At 49.8% G+C, this 18,932-nt stretch overlaps 1 protein-coding gene across 1 annotated transcript; it reads left to right on the top strand.

Annotated features, from left to right (window-relative positions):
• Window positions 1-5,896: 5,896 nt before the first annotated feature.
• Window positions 5,897-17,318, top strand: FAM167A (family with sequence similarity 167 member A; the record flags this gene model as incomplete). Its single annotated transcript, XM_082481783.1, has 2 exons — window positions 5,897-6,349; window positions 17,055-17,318. Exons 1-2 carry the CDS (start codon window positions 5,969-5,971, stop codon window positions 17,316-17,318), a joined length of 645 nt encoding a protein of 214 aa, XP_082337909.1. The 5' UTR covers window positions 5,897-5,968.
• Between the last annotated feature and the right edge of the window lie 1,614 nt (window positions 17,319-18,932).

The raw sequence follows: 18,932 nt of genomic DNA on the forward strand, positions 1-18,932 counted from the left end.
GGCAGAAGGATGTGCCAGCGTGAACCCTCATCCTGCTGCAGGTCATACGTGAATGGAAAGCCCCTCTTCTTTCCCCCATATATCTGTGAATGCCATGTCCATATCTGAAGGCCTGAAGCAGCAGGAGGGGTTGCTTCCCTGCCACTGACTTTAGCATACAAGCTGTCTGGGAGATCTTCTGGGGGTTTGTTGATGGCAGTAAATGAACAGGAATATCCAGGTGCACTTCCATTAAGCCAGGTCCTGTATCCATATCTCAGGCCCATGTGTGGGGCAGCTCTGTGATCACGTCTCCAAACCTCAGAAAAAGCATTGCATTCTGGATCAATTCGGGGGCAGAAATGTGGTCTCCTCCCTGGGCTTTTGTCATGTATTAGGCTGGAAGCTGGGGCTCTGGGGGAGTGTGAAGGGACAGAGTTAATGTGGGCAGCCCTGAAAGAAGATCTCAAGAAAGAGTCATCAGACCTGGACCTGTGCTCATGCTTGTCACTCCCAGATCGGTCACTTCATTGTCTTCATCTTGCCCCTGGAAGAAGCTAACAGCCCACATGAGTGTGGCCAGAAGGTCTCCATGGACACTATGTCCAGTAGGCACTAACTGAGGGCTGGGGGCTCTGCCATGACCCCTCCAGCCTTGCACGGGCAGATGCCCTTCCGTCATGTACCAACCATGCTGAGCAGGCAGAGAGTGTCTGACCCTGACGGTACCAAATTCAGCAGGGACCTCTGCCCTGGAGGGAGTCCTGGCTTCAGGGTCAGGCAGATCTTCAGGCTGCTGGTGTCTTCTTTTGGGGAGAAGGGAGGCTGAAGGTCACTTCAGGACAGGCGAGGAAAGCATTTGGGAAGCAGGTCCAGTTTCTGCAGGAGCACATTTCAGGTGTTACAGAAAGGGATCGGGTTGACAAATACTGGATAATACAAGCCAGGGAGATCAGCTCTCCTTTGAGTTGGTGGAACAGGCGGGGAAGAGGTTTGCTCTCCATCTCTGTAGGAGCCTTGTTCAGAGCAGTGTGCTCCAGCCGTGCTGCTTGGGGGGGCTGTGGTAGGGGACCCCAGGGTGAAAAAAAGCCCGAGCTCACCAAAGCCCACACAGCACAGCAGGTCCTCTCCTGACAGCAGGTCATTTTGGCACGAGGAAAGGAGTCATTCATGTGCAGCCTCCCTGAAAGGGAACCACTGGCTCCAGGGAGCTGTGGCATTGGCCTGGATGGGTCTGCCCTTCCCTCGCCCGCTGCCCGTGGCCTCGGCATCTCGGAGGATGCTCGGGAGCCTCCATCCACCACCGTGCAGCAGCCGGAGTCCTCCCTTACTCCATTGCTATGGCAACCCCCTCACACAGGCGTCTCCTCCTCGCTGCCCCGCTGCCAACCTGCTGCAGACCTCCATGTGTGTGTGTGTGTGTGTGTCAGCCACCCCCACCCCATCCCTGTCTTTTTTGCTGTGCCGAGAAGGAAAGCAAAGACGCTCCCTGCATGGGGTATGCACGCCAGGCACTGTCCCCCCACCTCTTGCTCCACCGGGGTATTTCTTCAGCCCACTATTTCAAGGTCAGGGTCCTCCTCACCCCCTGGGACCTGCAGAGGTTGATGATGATGTTAGCAGGTGCAGTTTACTCCAGAGCTTTCTTTTGTAGGATCAAGGGGTGTCTGCATGGTCCACAGGGTGACACCTATGCAAATCCTTGGAGCAAGGAGGTTGGACTACATAATCTCCAGAGGTCCCTTCCAACCCTGACCATTCTGTGAAATGCCCTACAAACAGTCAGGGGATCCGCATCCCAAACTCCGTGGATCATAGAGGGTTTCCCTGCACTGGTTATAGTCAGAGCATGGGGACCTAAATGAGGTGGAGAGACCTGAAGATACCAGAGGTGAATCTCTGTATGTCTCTGAAGATCCTCAGAGTTCTTTTCCTGAAGGCCAGCAAAACAAACTGAGAGGGAAACTGAGGCATAAAAAGGGCTGAATTGTTTTCTGAACGTCACTGACAGGCTGAACCATTACCTCTGCCCTGTACAACCCACACCAGAAGTGTTACCCGTGTGTGCATCCCTTCATCCTGCAAAAGGGCTTCCCTCAGCCTGGGCTTTGTCTCTTACTGAGGCTCTTTTTCCTTCTCAGAGACCAGACGAGCAGAGCAATATAGACTCTTACAATCACTGCTGCTCCTCTGCAATAAAAAACTGGTATTACAGTAAGCTGAAATCCATCAGGAAGAGTGAAAGGAGTGGAATAATGTTCCCCACACCTCTCTCCTGACTGACAGTTTTATTTATTCTGCTTTTTCCCTCTCATTGCCATCCTGAGTGTTTCTCCCCCCCCCTTTTTTTTTTTTTTTTCTCTTTCTTCTCCTAGACCTCTTGCTCCCCAGCGTGTGACCTTCCAAAGCACCCTGTGCCCTTATTTACAGCCCCGAATTTAACAGGCTGTACCTGTGCTGCCCTGGTCCAGCACGCGCCAACCAACGCTGCTTTGTGAATGCCTCATGTTCAAAGCTGACCAGGGCACAGAGCGCTGATGGGAAAGGTACAGGCGTATAAAACTTCTCAGGCACGTAAAACCCCTGCAGGGTAAAAGGCTGTGCCTAGCATAGTTTTGTGCAATCTCCCTTTTGACTGTGAACAGAATCTGAATTTGTTGTTTTCCGTCATCGGTGACAGTAACGCAAAGCTTTTCTCACACCGCTGTACACCTCCCCTTGCCCCATCACACCTGGTTTGGCAGGGGCTGTTCACAAGGGTCTCCAGATCCCCTGCTCTAATGCACAGGGCAGGGATGTCTGAGGGTGTGCGATGGGGACAGGTCTTCTGCATCCGTGACAGGGTTGGAGGAATGGCTGCGGTGAGAAGCTGTGATGTCAGATTGTGCCACCGGACTTGGGTTCTTAGAGCACAGGACAACCCATGAGCTTCGCGAGGTGTGTCCGGCGTGGGAGAGAGCAGGATTTGCATTGCTGACTTGCAACCATGCAAAAGCCAAGCCTCAGGGCATGCCAGCTCTGTGAGTCTTGGCGTGGTAGGACTTCACACCCAATCCAGTTTGACAGTCCTGTTATTTCTCCATGCTGGTCGTGTGTTTCTGCTAATTCCTTTGCAGTACAGTTCACAGCATAGGTCAGTTAAGCTGTCTTCTGCAATGGAAACCTAACCCAAGAAAGAAACTAAAAGGTTTTTTGTTGTCTCAGTGACCTGATGTGTCCTGTGCCTTCAGGATTGATAGGATTCATGCAAGGGAAGGGAGAAACCCCTGAGCAAAGGGTCTTAGTGAGATGGAAGCAGCCCATCACCCTATTTTGGTGCTGAACTCCTGTAACCACTAATTAGGCATGGCACGAACCCCCTGAGACTGGCAGGTCTGATAATGAAGACAAATCAAGGGTTAAATCCCTTAAAGTCCCTTGTGCAGACCAGCCCAGGGGGAAATTGAGCCTGGGGCAGGGACACTGGGAGATGTCTGTTGGCTTGAGCCAGAGGCTAGGTTTGTTCCTGGGAATTAGGCAGCTCTCAGGCAGCAAAGAGGTTTGTATTACAGCCTCACACACAGGTGTTTTTCACACGCTTACCACTTTCAGATCCCTTTTTCTACAGCGGGTCTTTAACCCCAGTCCAAGATATTGATGGGAAATTAAAGGCGGCTCCTTTCTGTCATTTCTGAGTTTGGACAGGCTGGGAAACAGACTTGCCTATTTGGGGGTGTCCCTACAGAGTGAATGAGAAGTTTCGTGTTGCGCTTGGGAGGAGGTGAAAGATGGGTTGGACCGGTGCCGCTTTCAGGGCAGAAAAATCAAATTCCTCCACAGCTTCTGGGAGGCGGTGATGGGGAGGGGGAGACAGCAGCGGGGTCATGGCAAAGGGGATGCTCCAAACTGCTGTCATGCTTTCAGGGTCCGATGCTGTAAATATTAACTGAGCTGTACCCAGGGCGCAAATACCGAGGGTGTTTCTCACCCTGAGGATTTTATACGTGCCAAAGACACAAGACAAAAGAGTTTGCAGGAGTTCTGCTTTGTAGCTGTGGCATTCAGAAAAGTCAATTACAATAAAAAGAAGATGTATGAGGTTATCAGACCCAGTATCCCAGTGCGGAGCTGCAGCAGACTCTATTGGGCTGCTGGTTTTGGCCACCTCTAGAAATCTCCATCTCAATGGACAGCAGAAAAAAAAAAAGCTCGGACGTGAGGTCTTTAGCGTCGTTAGGTGTTTCCCTTTATTGATTTCGGTAGGCTGGAGCTGGAGGCAAGTGAAAATCATCGACGTGCCCTCAGCTCTGCCGAGCATCCGTGCAAGAGCTGGTTCAGGACCTGACTCCCTGTCAGGGCATCCCTCCGCTTTCCCCTCCATACGATCTGTTTTTCAACAGAAGGAAAATTGCTGTTGCTCCAGGCATGAGAGCTGCTGGCTTCAACCTGATATAGTATCTGTGTTTGCTCCCGCTCACCGTAAAACTCTCATTAACATAAATAGGAGCAGGAACAAGACCGCAACATGACTAATTCTCCACCCCCAGACTGTCTGTGTGTATATTATCAACTCCTCGTTCAGCTCATGTGCCCGCACACAATTGTGGGATAAATCTTGCTTTCTGTTGGTGTTTATTTTAAATCGAATCTTCTTACTGAAAAGGTTCGAAAGGCATAATTATGGTCTGGATTTCAGAGTCACACACGTCTTTGTGGGCACAAATAGCAGGGAAAAGAATGGCTGAGTAATTCATATTGCTGTGGTTTAGTGCATCCAGCTAGAAAGCTGCATACGTCCTGGCTGGTCTTTTTGGGCAGGTTACCAGGCAGGCAAAAAAGTATTTTGTTTTGTGTTTGACGTGTAGACGAGAGCTCTGGATCTATTCCTAGCTCAGCCATAGATGAGAATACGACCTTGAGAAAGTCTCTTATCTGATCCTACTGGCAAATGAAAGCAGAAGCTGCCTGAGCTTAACTCTTGCGGAGTTGTTTGAGTCCTCCGTCCCTCCAGGTCCCACAGTTTGGTAGAGCAACTTTGGGCACAGCTTTCCGGAGTCCACACGTGGTGGCAGGAGGAGAAGTGTGGAGGAAGCTCCTGGCTCCTCACTGCTAGTCCTCCACCAGGGTATTTTTCCCCGTGGGCAGACTGGACGTGGCCAGTGGTGGAAACCACAAGTTCAGGTCTCCCTGAGTGCTGGTGTCTGAACACAAACCATGCCTGCACCTTGGGGCAGCTTCTCCCACACTTGCCTGGGACGATGTGCCTGCCCTGAGCCTGCTGGACAGGAGGGAGCTGAGTCTTATGGCTTCAGATTGGCATCTTTAGCAAACCTAGACCTAAACACAAATCTGTAAAACTGAGGGGGGGGAAAGAAACCACTTTTCCCAGCTCTCCTTTCGGCTCAAACTCTTGGGAGAAGTTTGGTTGTCTTACTTCACCCGGTCTTGTTTTGCCTAAGTGGAAAGAGGTAGGTTTTCCAGCCAGAAAACCATCAAAATGGTGCCTGCAGACACCCCGACCCCCAGCAACAGCCATTGCTGTCTCCAGAGGACGTCGGGTTGTGTGATACAGCCCCCTGTGAAGGTGTCCTTGCCTCCTTGGCAACCCTTTCACGGCCCCTTGAATTAAGACCGGAGATGTAGGTAACCAGAGCTTCCCTAAAAGCCAGAACCTGTCTGTTCCTGCCCCAAAAGCAGTCAGATAGCTGAGGTGAGGTAACACTCCCCAGGAGCACCTTGGCACTGTGCCTCTCCCAAAGCCCTCATTTCCTCTGCTGCAGCAAGAGCCATCTCTCCCTTCTCACTCCCTTTTCCTTCTCAAACTGGAAACCAATCCTCTGTTTTTCTTCTAGGTGTTCATCCGGGGCTGGCACAGTGCTTGAGCACCGCCACAGCTGTCCTCCGGGGGGCTGTTTGTCACGCCCCAGGAGCTGGTCCAGCCCTGAGGGTTTCTCACCTCCATCCTTGGCCCTTTCCATCACACCCCTATGCTGTTTGACTCCCAGAGAGGATGTCTCTACCCAAAATCCAAATAGAAGAGGCTCCAGACAGCGCAGATACTGGATCTGGAGGTGCTGCTCCTCCTGACGACCACCTGAGGAGCCTCAAGGCATTGACGGAGAAGCTGAGACTGGAGACCAGGCGCCCGTCCTACTTGGAGTGGAAGGCGAAGCTGGAGGAGCAGGCATGGAAGAGCCCCCAGCCAGCAGGAGAGGAGGAGGAGGAGGAGGCAACTGAGACCAAAAAGGCCATGGGGGAGACTGTTCCCTTGAGGAAGGTGCAGCTGCATCTTAACGGGACCCCTGCCCAGGACAAGGTGACTCTTACCTCAGGGAGAATAGGTGGCTTTGAGAGCATCGATGAAGCTTTGACGTGGCTCAGAAAGGAATTGGTAAGTGGTTTCCTGTCCCTGTTAAATAGCACACATTTTCAAGAGGGGAGGAAAAAAAAAAAAAAAAAGAATGAGGAAACATCCTTGTTCCTACCTGCTTTCAGCCCCAGGTGAAAAAGCAATAACCAATCATTGCGTTTTCTGTGGCTGGCGGGAGCAGAAGCAGCCCAAGGAAGGGAAAAGATGAATGCCAGAGCATCCATCACCTCAGAGAAGGAGCTGGGCCAGTCTCAGCATCCCTGCTGGGATCCAGCAGGCTGGGGAAATATGATCGCTTGCACTGGTTAGGGCTTTTCAGCAATTCGCCCTCTCTTTCTTCTCTAATTATATCTCAACACTCAGATGCATGCAGCAGGTAAGAATACACCATGAATACGTGGTCACTGCTGGTGCAATAGCTCTTCTCTGATGAGCATCTCGAAGCAAAGCTTTGTCAGGGCTGTAGGAAGGAAGCATGACTAGATCCATCCCCTGGATCTGCCCTGGCAGCTTGTGGCTGTTGGTGCTTCGGGAACTCTCTCAGCTGGAGACTGTATGCTGATCACTGCGTTTAACAGTCATTAGCAGATCTAACCTCCGAATCTTTGCCTAATTCCCTCTTTTTTCTTTTTTCTTTTGGTTTTTTTTTTATCTCATAACTCTCTATAAGGTCTTGTGGTAACCTGCTTCCCCCATTCCAGCCATTTCTGCATGGTGAGACCAAGTGCTTCCCTTTGTTTCAAACTGTTTGGAATCCCCTTGTTCTGATCATGTAATATCTAATGAATAAAATTCTGGGTTTTGCTGTATGCGTGACACCAGGACCTTACCTCAGACCCCTCCTTGTCCAGCTCTTAAAGGTTTATCGTCTGTGGGCTCCTGCTTCATTAGAAGCCAGTCCATATTTGTATCCTCCTCCCATCGCAACCTTGGGCCCTATCTTACACGTACGTTTATTTCTGGTAGTTATGAACTGGCAGTTTCACAGAGAGGAAGACAAGACAAAAATGCTACACTTACAGTAGGAAAAATATGTTGTGTTGCTGTCACGATCTTTGGCACAAATCTGGCCTGGGCCAACTAGTGATGACCCAAGCAGCTCCCAACCCAGCTCAGGAGTCAGCACAGCCTGGGGGATAATTCCCAGGAGGCAACGTGGATGCAGCACATCTTTTCTGGAGGCCACAGAAGGTCTATGGATGGACATGACCAGATCAGGGCAGCTGTTTTCAGGGCTGGAGGATGGGCCCCAGTGCCCTTCACAAGCATAGGGGGAAGCAGGCACCAAGACCACACTTCCCAGTGATCCTTCGCTTTTCCTCACTGGACTGAAAAATCTTTATTATTTGGCTCACGTGACTGGAAACAACTCATGTCACGTGGCTTTGTTTCTGTTGCCTAATTGGAGGTTTGCCTGTGTGTCCCACCAGCATTTGCAACTGTAGTGACAGCAGCAATATTTGCAACAGGGTCCCAGGGGGCTGGGACATGGCTTGCAGTTCAGATGCGCTCGTGAAAATGTTCCTGCTCAAATGCTTTGCTTTTGGTAAGCACTGAAAGTCTTTGAGGAAAACTTCTCATGCACAACAATGAATCAGTCTGGGGCCCCCAACATAAGAAGGACATGGACCTGTTGGAGCAGGTCCAGGGGAGGCCATGGAGATGATCAAAGGGCTGGAACACCTCTTCTATGAGGACAGGCTGAGAGAGTTGGGGGTGTTCAGCCTGGAGAAGAGAAGGCTCTGGGGAGACCTTATTGCGGCCTTCCAGTACCTAAAGGGGCTACAGGAGAGCAGGAGAGGGACTTTTTACAGGGGCATGTAGTGATAGGATGAGGGGGAATGACTTCAAACTGGAAGACGGGAGATTTAGATTAAATATTAGGAAGAAATTTTTCACTCTGAGGGTGGTGAGCCCCTGGTGCAGGTTGCCCAGAGAAGCTGTGGTTGCCCCATCCCTGGAGGTGTTCAAGGCCAGGTTGGACGGGGCTTTGAGCAACCTGGGCTGGTGGGAGTTTTCCCTGCCCATGGCAGGGGGGTTGGAACTAGATGATCTCTAATGTCCCTTCCAACCCAAACCATTCTATGATTCTATGGTAATAGTTTTTGAAAATTTTCTGTGACTTTTGCTTCAGATAACATTTATTTGTCAACTTTTTGTTTTATTGCTGTATTCACCCAGCTAGATTGGTGTCTAGAGAAGTTATTTACAGAAATAGTTCTGGATGTCACAGGTTTGGTGGTTGAGACGTTTCCCGGGACCAAGGCTTACACAAGGCAAGTGCAGTGCTTTCAGGAATCCAGGGCTGTTATGAAGGGTTTGTGGGCTGATCTCCTAAAATCACTCAGTGCTCTGGAGAATCTCAGCTCCAGATCTGAGACCTGAATCTGGGCCTGTGCTTGCATCTGTGATGCAATCTTAAATTCACAAGTCTCAAGATGCCCAACGACAGTAAGAAGCAGATTTTCCTTCTCAGAGCCCCAGATTTTAAAAGGTTTGGTTTTTTTCTTTATTTTCTGCCCATGATGGAGGTATAAATTGTCTCAGAGTCCGGTTCTACCCTTTAGACTAGGGTGTGGTATATAAACCACCACCCAATGAAAACTGAAAGTTTAAATTAAAGAAGAAAAAGGGCAAAGCAAACCCTAATTGTTCCTCACTTTCCATTTTCCTGCCTCTTAATTATACCAGTCTTTTCTGGATCTGGACGTGACTCCTGTAATTTAGAACAATTTCCCCAAAAGAGAGAGCATGTATTTGACCGACCACACAGCTAAATAGCGATGTCGGAGGCACTATTGTTGGGTAAGAGCTGCCAGCAAACAGCAAGAACACAGCGAGGCCATCGCATCACAGGATGCTGGCACAAAAAGATGCATTTCACATTACATCTCAAGGGTGAAACCCAGATTCTTTTCAAATAAAGGAACGAGCTTCCACACATCCCAACGTGAGCAGGATTTTTCCTTGTTTATCCCCATGTTGTGATAGTGAAGAAGTTGGGAAGGCTTCAGAGGAGGATGTGACTACACCAAAGGTTATACATTTACCTAAGGCAGGAGCCAAGGCCAGAGAGGGCAGCATCCCTCAGACAGCACTCTGCTTGGGGCGGCCAGGCAAGGGGCCGGCACCAGAGCAAAACCCTCTCTCTTAAGACCTACTTGCTTTATCAGAGAGTCAAGTTAACAAGCAGCATCACCTTGTAGACCAGTCCGTTGATAAGGGTGTACCGGCTCATGGCTGAGTTCTGGTAAACCTAGTAAGAACCTTGCTCACCGCACTGGTCCTCCCAGAGCAGGCAGGGTTTATTGATGATGGACCCAAAGGTGATGGGGCCAAGGATGATTCCTGCAGGAAGAGAGAGTGGACCTTCAGTTTGAGCAGCACCTACGCACCAGAAAAAAGAATCAGGCTCTGCTGCTATGGTAATTAAGCAAACTCATCCTGCAGCACCCAGAGCCGTAAGATACCCAAAATACGCTGAATTTCAGGACTTGAGAGTCCAGCAAGTCTTTTGACCATCCTGACCTACATGTTGCATGAGACCCAAGAGTCAAACACAGAAGCTTCAATGCCTCTGCTCCTTCTTTCTTAAGATGAGGACACATTGCCAAGATCTTGGGTAACGTCACCCTAAGCGGGCTATCAATCCTTCTAGTCCAGTTTAATGCGGGAGACCATAGACCTAGGAGCACCACGCAACCCAGCCTTGTCCCAATCAAGTGAGAGTATCCCTGGCAGCTTTCTGAAGATCATCCAAAAATGATCCCCTAGTCATAGCTGGTGTGAAATCTGCCTCCACCACGCTGTCCTCTGCTACAGGGTGAATTTTTCTTCACTCTACACAGTCCTTCATGAGAAGTCAGTTTAGAGTATGTCGGATTCGTCTATCCAGTGAAAGGGCAAAAGCTGGTGTATGTGGAGATTTCTACTCAGGAAAGAAGAACACCAGCCCTTGTCCTTACTGAATGAAACGCAACGATGTGGGGCACACAGGTCCATCACCCCACACTGTGCCACCCTCATCAGAGCTACCAGTGTGTTTAGGCTGGGTTATTTCAATAGCATGGCCCCAGCATGGTTTTGGCTTGTACCAGTTAGGACCCTGCCAAACAGTTAGACCTTCAGGACTTTGCACATGCTGGGGACGGTTCTCAACAGGCAATTTGTACAGGACCACCCAATTTTGGAATTAACTCTCTCCCAGCCAAAACCAGTAGAGGCAGCAAAGTGAATTTAGTAGTGTGTGTACGCCCAAAATTCCCCTTGGCCACGGTGCTACAGAATGGGCCATGGCATGGTTTAGCTGCCTGATGAAGTGATAGTCCAGGAGTGCCCAGCTTTAAACTTAAAGTTACTTGTTAGTTCTGAAGCATCACTCCCACTTCATGCAAAAGGGGTCACGCAATGCTGCAAGGAATTTGCCTTCATGTCCCTGGTTCAGGTTCAGCCAGGTTCTGGCTCCTCTTGTTCAGAAGCCAAGGACAAACCCAAAGTCTTCCTGTGCATCTGCTGTTCTTGGTCTTTCACCTCACATGACCTGTCCTGGGACCTGATTCTGCACATCAAGTCCTGGCCCTGGTTGATAGGACTGACATATGCCCACTGAGCTCCAGCCAACCGCGTCAGCTGGGACCTGCTGAGAATCTGGCCCTGAGAAGCTGATTTATTCAGACATGCAAACTCCTGCTCTTGTTTTTGTGCTGAGAGAGGCTCTGTGTAGGTGTATGAGCAAATTGCAGCACTCAGCATGTGCTGAACTGCCCCAGGGCTGGAGCACTTCCCTCCCCAATTCCTCCTGCCTCTTCTTTGCCCTTGTGTTTGCCTTTGCGCTGTCAAGTGCGGCTGCTCTTCATCAATGTTGAAAGTAAAGCCATCAACAGCCCGGGTAGGGTGACAAACCCAAGGATCAATGTGGTCAGACTGTATTTTCCTCTTTGTTTTTGAAATTTGCCATGACAAATGCTTACAAAGTTCTAAAATTGAGCCCTCAAAGTCCTCTCCCTCCTAAATGTGGTTAAAGAACAAAACTCTGCTATAAACTCAGACATCTTAGGACAGTTCTGACTTTGCCCCAGTAGGAAGATATGTTTTCCATCTCAAATTCACCAATATTTGGCACTGAAAACTGAGGTATGTGAGCCAGAAGGCAGGAAAGACTCTTGAAAAAGGACACAAATGTCTGATGCTTTCTCCTGGGAAATCGTAAAACACCTATGTCCTGTTGGTCAGACATTTATTATTAAATATTAACTGCTATTATCTCAATTTGGGATGCTGATATTGGCTGAAAAAGTACTTACGTGAATTTATACAACAATGCGACGCCAAAACAGTGTTGACATGAGCCTCATTGCAGATCGCTCCGTGGTTGTTGGGAGGTGGAGAGGAGGAGAAGGAGTCTATATCACAGACAGCTATGGTGACAGAGACTGTGATGGGAGTCCTCTGCTACATAGCAGGTCCAGGAAGGATTTTTTCTATATTTGTATTTACAGCAGTGAAAGGACAAGGGCACAGGCACCAGAGTGGTCATCTGTACTCTTAAATTGCTACAACTGGGGCACAGTTTAGGAGTTACCATAGAGTAGGGCCATCCCCAGGGGCAGTCTGAGTGCAGCCACCCTGTTTTGGAGAGAGAGGGATTTTCGTGGGGCGGTTATGCATTTATGTGCGTAGCAGAGATGCTACTGCAGAAACATCCGAGAAATGATGTGCTCTTCTCCTGTGTAAGCCCACTGAGATGTCCCTCAGTTTGCTTCACTCAGATGTTAAGCTGCCAGGTTTTTCCTCTGGCAGTGGGTTTTCTCCCAGGTACACCATTCCCAGTCCTGGAAGCATTTTAGCACCCCTTGATTTAACCAAAAAATCAGAGGTAACTACCTCCCTCAGGAAAGGTAATATGAAGATTAATTCTGAGGGAGTCAACACAGATTAAACTCAACGCTGAAGAAGGGTGAGATTTGGGACTCAGGCTCTGCAGGTGTCAGCTGGCAGAGGTATGCTGGACTTTGGTGGCGTGTAACACCCAGGCACTGAAGGAGGAGATTAGATACCTCGTCTGGGGCTGTGGGTTGCACCACGAAGGCATGAGCGTCTAAAATTAGCCATGGCAGGGTGGCATCCAAGCACCTTTGAAGATGAAGCCTCAAACCAAAACACAGACTTACTGACTTCTCTGAAGTGTTTGGCAAAGGTCTAATAAATGGCCTGTGCTTCTCCACGCTTGAATCCAAGTGGCTGCACTCAGTTGGGAAAGCACCAGTTTAGATTTAAGTTTATTTTGATCTTTTGGAAATAAAAAAGGACTAGCGCCATGGGAGCAGCTGCTTCTTCATAGACCATCCCCCTGAGCTTCACGGACCACAGACTGGGAAGCTGTCCATGGGGCACTTCTCTTTCGGGAAGAGGTCTCAGGGAGCTCCACACCTCCACCCCACGAGGTGCTCTCTGATGATACATCCCCCCATAGCAATGCAGGGAGGTAGACCACTGGCAATGGGAACATTATTGGTCTTCCTCTCTGTAACTATATGATTAAGGCAAACTTAAAGACAAGTCTGGGCTACACCTTGAGCTACTTCTATGTTTCGGCTAAGTCATTAAGACTGGCCAACAGGCAAGGATGCATCCAAAACTTTCTCTCCTTTCCCCATATTAAACATCACTGGGAGACTCTGAGTCTCAGTCCAAACAGAAAAGCCTTCCTGGTTTCATAAGACTTTGGGCCTCTCTGGTCCAGATTTCCAAATCAGTCTAGCTGTTGCAGTAGGTCCTCTGCCAGGAAGGACCTGGGTTTTGTTCCTCTTCCCAGCTGGTGATGTTCAAACCAGCAGCCTGTCCATCCCAACAGCGTGCTCCAACCATGCAGGTGAAAGGCAGCTCTTTGCCTGCTGGAACTGGGCTGTGCAGAAAGAAGCAGAGTGTGTTCAAAAGTGGTTTGCATGAGAACGATATACCTGAAGGTGTCCCTGCATTTGCCATGTGAGACTCGAAGGAAGCAAAACGCACAGCATCTGCTGGACATGCCCCATGGGTTTCTTCAGGATATTGCACAGAGTGTGTGGGATCACGCTGTCATCCCACACAGATGAACTGCTGCATCGAGTTACACTGTGGTGACTGACCCTGTGCGTGAACGGTGTAAACTGAAAACCCACGGCTTCCTGTGATGTCGCCCCCATTATTTCTTTCCAGGAAGCTTTGTGGAGCTTTGCTGACCCAAAAGTGCTCCTTTTAAAAAGAGATCATTCATCATTACTAGCGATGGTTTGGTCCTCAGCGTGGGACATATAGAATGTTTCTAGTACTTGTGACGAGCCTTTGGGAAAAAGAAGGAGAATGAGGATTTCTGTGTTCTGACCCAAATTCTGCTAATATTCTGGATGGTTTTGATCCTGGTTCAACAGGACAAGTCCATGGAGGCACGACAAGGTGTTGTTATCTCAAGCCAAGCCCCGGTGATGAGTGGGAAGAATGAGAGAGGTCGTGCCCTGCTGAACAGACCACCCTTCCTGCCCACAGTGGGGCCTTTCGTGCTCTGCCCAATTGTCACCCCATGGACCTACCTCATGTCTCCATGCAAGGCACTCCTAAGCCCTCGAGGAAGCCAAGGCAGGCTCCCAAGGGGCACAAGCGGTGACAACCATCATCCCCTGTGCCATATCCTTATTGTGCATGTCATCCTTTAGTCAACGATTGCCTGGCCTTGTTCCTCACCCATCTTCCTTTCTTTCCTGGAGGACAGAAGAGGGCTTTATCCCTTGGGAAAGCCTTGGCTGACGGTGCACATCTAACAGGTTACCCTTGTTTTCCTGTTCAGCCCCAGAGCACAGCTGGGCAGGGCTGTATCTAAGATGGTCTCACAGCCTAGGTGATCAATGGAGCTGGGTGGTGGGCTTGTCCCCTGCCATGTTGACAGGTGGGCCAGCAGGTCACATGGCTGGCTCAGTAAACACCACAGTCAGCAGGTCCTGTGGGGGAAAGAAGGGTGACTGGAGATTCAGCACCTGAAGTACATGCACTGGAGAGTTTTGTCTTCCAGCTCGCATGATATCAAGATGGCTTCCTCAAAAGATAAGGAAAGGAAGAACCAGTCAAAAAGTGGAAAGCTTGCATGGGAAAAATAGTGATCTCCAACTCACATCGCTCTCCACAATGGCCTCATAATTAATTTTTAAACCCTTTATGTTGGTGGTGTTTTTTTAATCCCACATTCCTCAAAGCATTTAATGAAAGCATTTGTTGACATTTCTTATGTACCTTGATAAACAGACAAGAAAGAACGACCAAGGGTCAGTTCAATAACGCCCACGATCGCCTTCCTGAGAAAATGTCACATCGCAGCATTGCTTTTGAAACGGAGAAAAATATCAACAAAATGATTTTTTTTTTTTTTCCACTGCAACCCATGGGGGAGAAGGAGAACCTGCCGAGTGGCATTACTCTTCTGGGGACACAGTTCTCCAAGGTCTGCAAGGAAATGGTGGTTTTGTGAAGAAGGTAAATGGCTAAAAGCCTGCCAACGATTCAAGGGAGATTTCATGAGAAAGATTCTCTCTGAGATTTGTACAAAGGTGACTTAATCCTCTCCAAGCAACCAAACTAGAGTCCAACTGGTGGTTGAGAGCACCAGGCAAGGTCCCCCAGGGTGCCTCCAGGGTGCAAGAGTGAGAAAAGCCTTGCTTGGTTTGGATTAACTTTCATTATACTCATGTCAGCTCTCAGCTTAGGCTATGAGCACAGCATTGCAAAGGGCTTCCCGACCGTCGCAGAAAAGAGCTGGAGCAGATCCAGGCTTCCCTCTGAGCCCTTCAACCTCCTGAAGCGGCTCCTTTCGGCTTGCTGTGAGGCTAGCGATGCTGCAAGGGGCAATCTCAACATCTTTGGAGGCATTGCCTGGAGGAGTAGGGATCGTGCCACAAGCTAGAGCAACCCCCAGGCTGCTCTGGTTGACAGCCTTGTTGCAGCAGGCATTGGAAAGTTCTCATGTAGAAATACCAGGGCCACCTGCGGAGCCTCCCGAGGAGAATTTTCTCTCCTCCTTTTCCCTTCTGCAGTTTCATGTACAAGCCACCAGGTCAGGAATAAATTTACCCCCCAACCACATCTGTACCTGTAAACTAAACAGCTCATTTTCAAGCCTGCAGGCAAACTGGTACGGTCTGGCCACATCCATGCTGTTAAAGTCCAGACAAGGTGGCTGTATCCCAAATGCCTCCTGAGGACGAATCCCTCTGTGTTAACTCCTGAAGATGCCTGTAGGGAATTGTTCAGGACTGTGAGAGCCGGACTCAGCTCAAAGGATGCCAGGACCTTGCTCACATTTAATGTATTGCTGTAGGTGTAGTCTGGGTCTGTTTCTGAGCTTGTTCAAACCACAGGGAGCCAGCAAACCAGTGATGCAAATCAAAGGAGCAAGGTAAAGGATGGATTTGGGGTCAGGGCAGCTCCATGGTGCAGCTGCAGGTGAGCTCAGGGCATCATCGAACGCACTGAGAAGTTGGTGAGGACAGCACATACCCAGGAAGCCATTGGGAGGGAAAAAAAATCCTCAAACAAGACAAAATCAGGAGTCTTGGTACCAAGGAGTTCCTTCCAGTGCCAGATCAAGTCCACCGATGGAGGCAACACCAAGGAAAGAGGCAGGACACTGCATCAGGGCAGACATAGGACTGTTTTCCAGCCAGTTTTGTTCCCTCCTTGTCTCCAGTGGTTACAGAGAGATTTAAGCCACAATGTTTGCTAAAAGCTCTTCAGCTTCTCTCCCACCACTCTTTTCTTTGTGGCTTGTGGTTTGTTGCTTTTCTGTGACGGGGCATGTGGGGCGAGAGGTGGGGATTGTCTTCTCAGCATCTGCTGTTCTAACACTACCTCCTGGTTCTGTTCCCCAGACAAAGGCTGATTCTTGCACCAAGTATTCACCTCCTTCCTTCACCATGCCCAATATCCTGTGGCAATATTATTTCAGTTTAATTATAAGTTAGAATTAAAAAAAAAAAAAACAAACAACAAAACCAATTCTTTTCTTTCATCACTTCTGAATATTCCACCTTCCGATGTTAGGTTCCAGGGGAGGAAAAAAAAACCCTGAAACACTTAGCTCATTAGCCTGCAGGATAGTTGTGCTCTCTCCTGTGGGAGAACATGGAGGTCCCATCCCAAGAGCCACTTCAAACCAGCAAGATAAGACACGGGGGATGTGGAGGAACGTGTTCCCAGCTGCCACGAGACAGGTCTGATTTATACAGGCTGGAAACACAGGCCAAGTATTTGGGGATGGGTTCTCTAGGGTTCTTTTAATTGATCTTTTCAACCTCTAATTGCTGCTTCTCACTGTGGCTGCTCCCTTATGAACAAAATTAATTTGGGCTTTGCTTAAGGTTGAGATGGAGGCTATGAAGCCTGCGCTGATGGATACCTAAACCAACAGCCTTGGCGTGGCTGGCTTTAATTCCAGTTTCCTGGTGCTTCTGAAAACCTGAGCAGGCACAGGCTTCCTGAACACTAAAAATTCACCATCCTGAGCTGGTATTTGACTGGGATGCATTGCTGGCTTGGAAGACCCCCATCTCCCTCCCAGTTCTTTGCAGTGGGGTAGCATTTCTAGGTGGGTTACATTTCCAACGATTTGGTGCAGCCTCTAGCTGGGAGCAGCACGAAGAGCAAATTTGCTGTGCCCTTGCCAACAGTTTCTTCTTTCCCCGCCCTCCGTCTTGTGTTTCAGGCAGAAATGCGCCTGCAGGACCAGCAACTGGCGAGGCAGCTCATGCGCCTTCGCAGCGACATCAACAAGCTGAAGATCGAGCAGACCTGCCACCTGCACCAGCGCATGCTCAACGACGCCACTTACGAGCTGGAGGAGAGGGACGAGCTCTCCGACCTCTTCTGCGACTTCCCCCTCGTGAGCTCCTTCAGCCTCTCCACGCCACTCAAGCTCATCGGGGTCACCAAGATGAACATCAACTCCCGACGGTTCTCGCTGTGCTGAAAGGGGGAAGAAGAGGGAAGGATGGGGGAGAAAGAGAGAGAGGACTGGGCAGCGCCAGGGCTTTCTCTGCCTGACGGCTGGGTGAAAAGAGGCCAAAAAGGAGCAGAGGGAACAGGAGCAAACAGCAAACCCACAGCTGGCCTTGGTGGCAGGGTAGAGCAGCCGAGCTGGGCACTGAGATGGCCCAGAGATGCTCATCGAGAAGACAGGACCTGCATAGAAGAGACCATCTGAACCCAACGCGTGCACTTAGCCTGCTCCTTTGCAAAGTCCCTTCTCCTTCTCTTCCCCCCACAGTAACTGAGAGGATGCAGATCCAGTGTGGTTGTTTGTACTCAAAAATCAAATGATGGGGTCAAAGATCAGCCACAAAGCAAAGCAAAATCCCTTTTCCCTTCCCCTTTACCTCCTCCCAGGCTGGAGTTGCCTCTTCAGAGTCACTCTCCTGCCTGGATGTCTCCTTGGGCACCGATCCTCAGCCTCTGCTGGCCCGAGCACAGGGTCCACTGGGCTATTTCAGGTGGGAAGCTGATTTCCAGTGAAAAGGAGCCCCCCAACAGGTGAGGGACTGTGGGTTGAATGGTATACAGCCCCAAGGAGCAATGAGAAGATGCGTTTGTTGACTTCCTCCATTGTGTCCAGTGTACTCTAGCTTACTTTTGCCTGTGGTATAGATTATGGACAGATCATGGATACATTTTTATAGAGACTCCAGCCAGCCAAAAGTCACCTGTGTGCCCTAGAAATTATACCCAGAGCAATACATGTTCCTGGTCTTGTCCTCAGTGGCCACAAGACACCGTGCGGTTACCCCCACAAGCAGTAAGTCTAAGGAGGTAACTTAAACCCAAGACATCTCATACCAGAGAAATCCCCTCCGAGGCTGACATTCCCCCAACAGCAGCACCAGCAAATCCTGGATCCTCTGTAGCAACACACATCCATCAGAGAAGGGAACTTCAAGAGGAGAAAAGGGACTTTTGTCTAATGAACATACAGTGGGACTATAGAATTAAAGAGAGAAATATTGTTGCGATGAGCTTTGGACCTGCAGCAAACACATGGGATTCCCTCCGTGCTTGGCAGTATGTAAGATGGATGATGTATTTTCTTGCCTTTCAGTGCACACAGCTGCACACCTGCCTGTACGTGGCATGTAGGGCAGAGAGACCCATGGTGTGGCCCAGCATGGGACACAAGCAGTCTAGCCATGGCAATCTTGGGACACCTGGCACCCAAGACAGTCTGTCTAGAGGGAATTTGGGTGCCTTTAGGCTCTCCCTCCTGTGCCAACACCTCTCCTGACCATGTCAGAGCGGTGCATTCTCTCAACCCGTCGCCCCAGCGCAGCTCTGCTCTCCTCCACGTGCCTGAACAGAGAGCTCTGTGGCTGAGTGAATGTGACTGTGTCCACGCAGCACCAGCCCAAGCCCTGGGGATGAGCGGGACAGCTGAAAGCTGTGTGGTTTTGTCGACGTGCCTGTACCTGACTGTGTCTGTAAGCTCTGTGTGTGCATAAGTTGTTGTGTGTGTGCATGTGAGCCTGCAGGATGCCTCCCTCGGGAGGACAAACGGTGGACCCACATCTCTGTTCCCAAACGTGATGCGAACCAG

This window comes from Vanellus vanellus (genome assembly GCF_965231255.1).
Source record: "Vanellus vanellus genome assembly, chromosome: 3".
NCBI classification, from domain to species: domain Eukaryota; kingdom Metazoa; phylum Chordata; class Aves; order Charadriiformes; family Charadriidae; genus Vanellus; species Vanellus vanellus.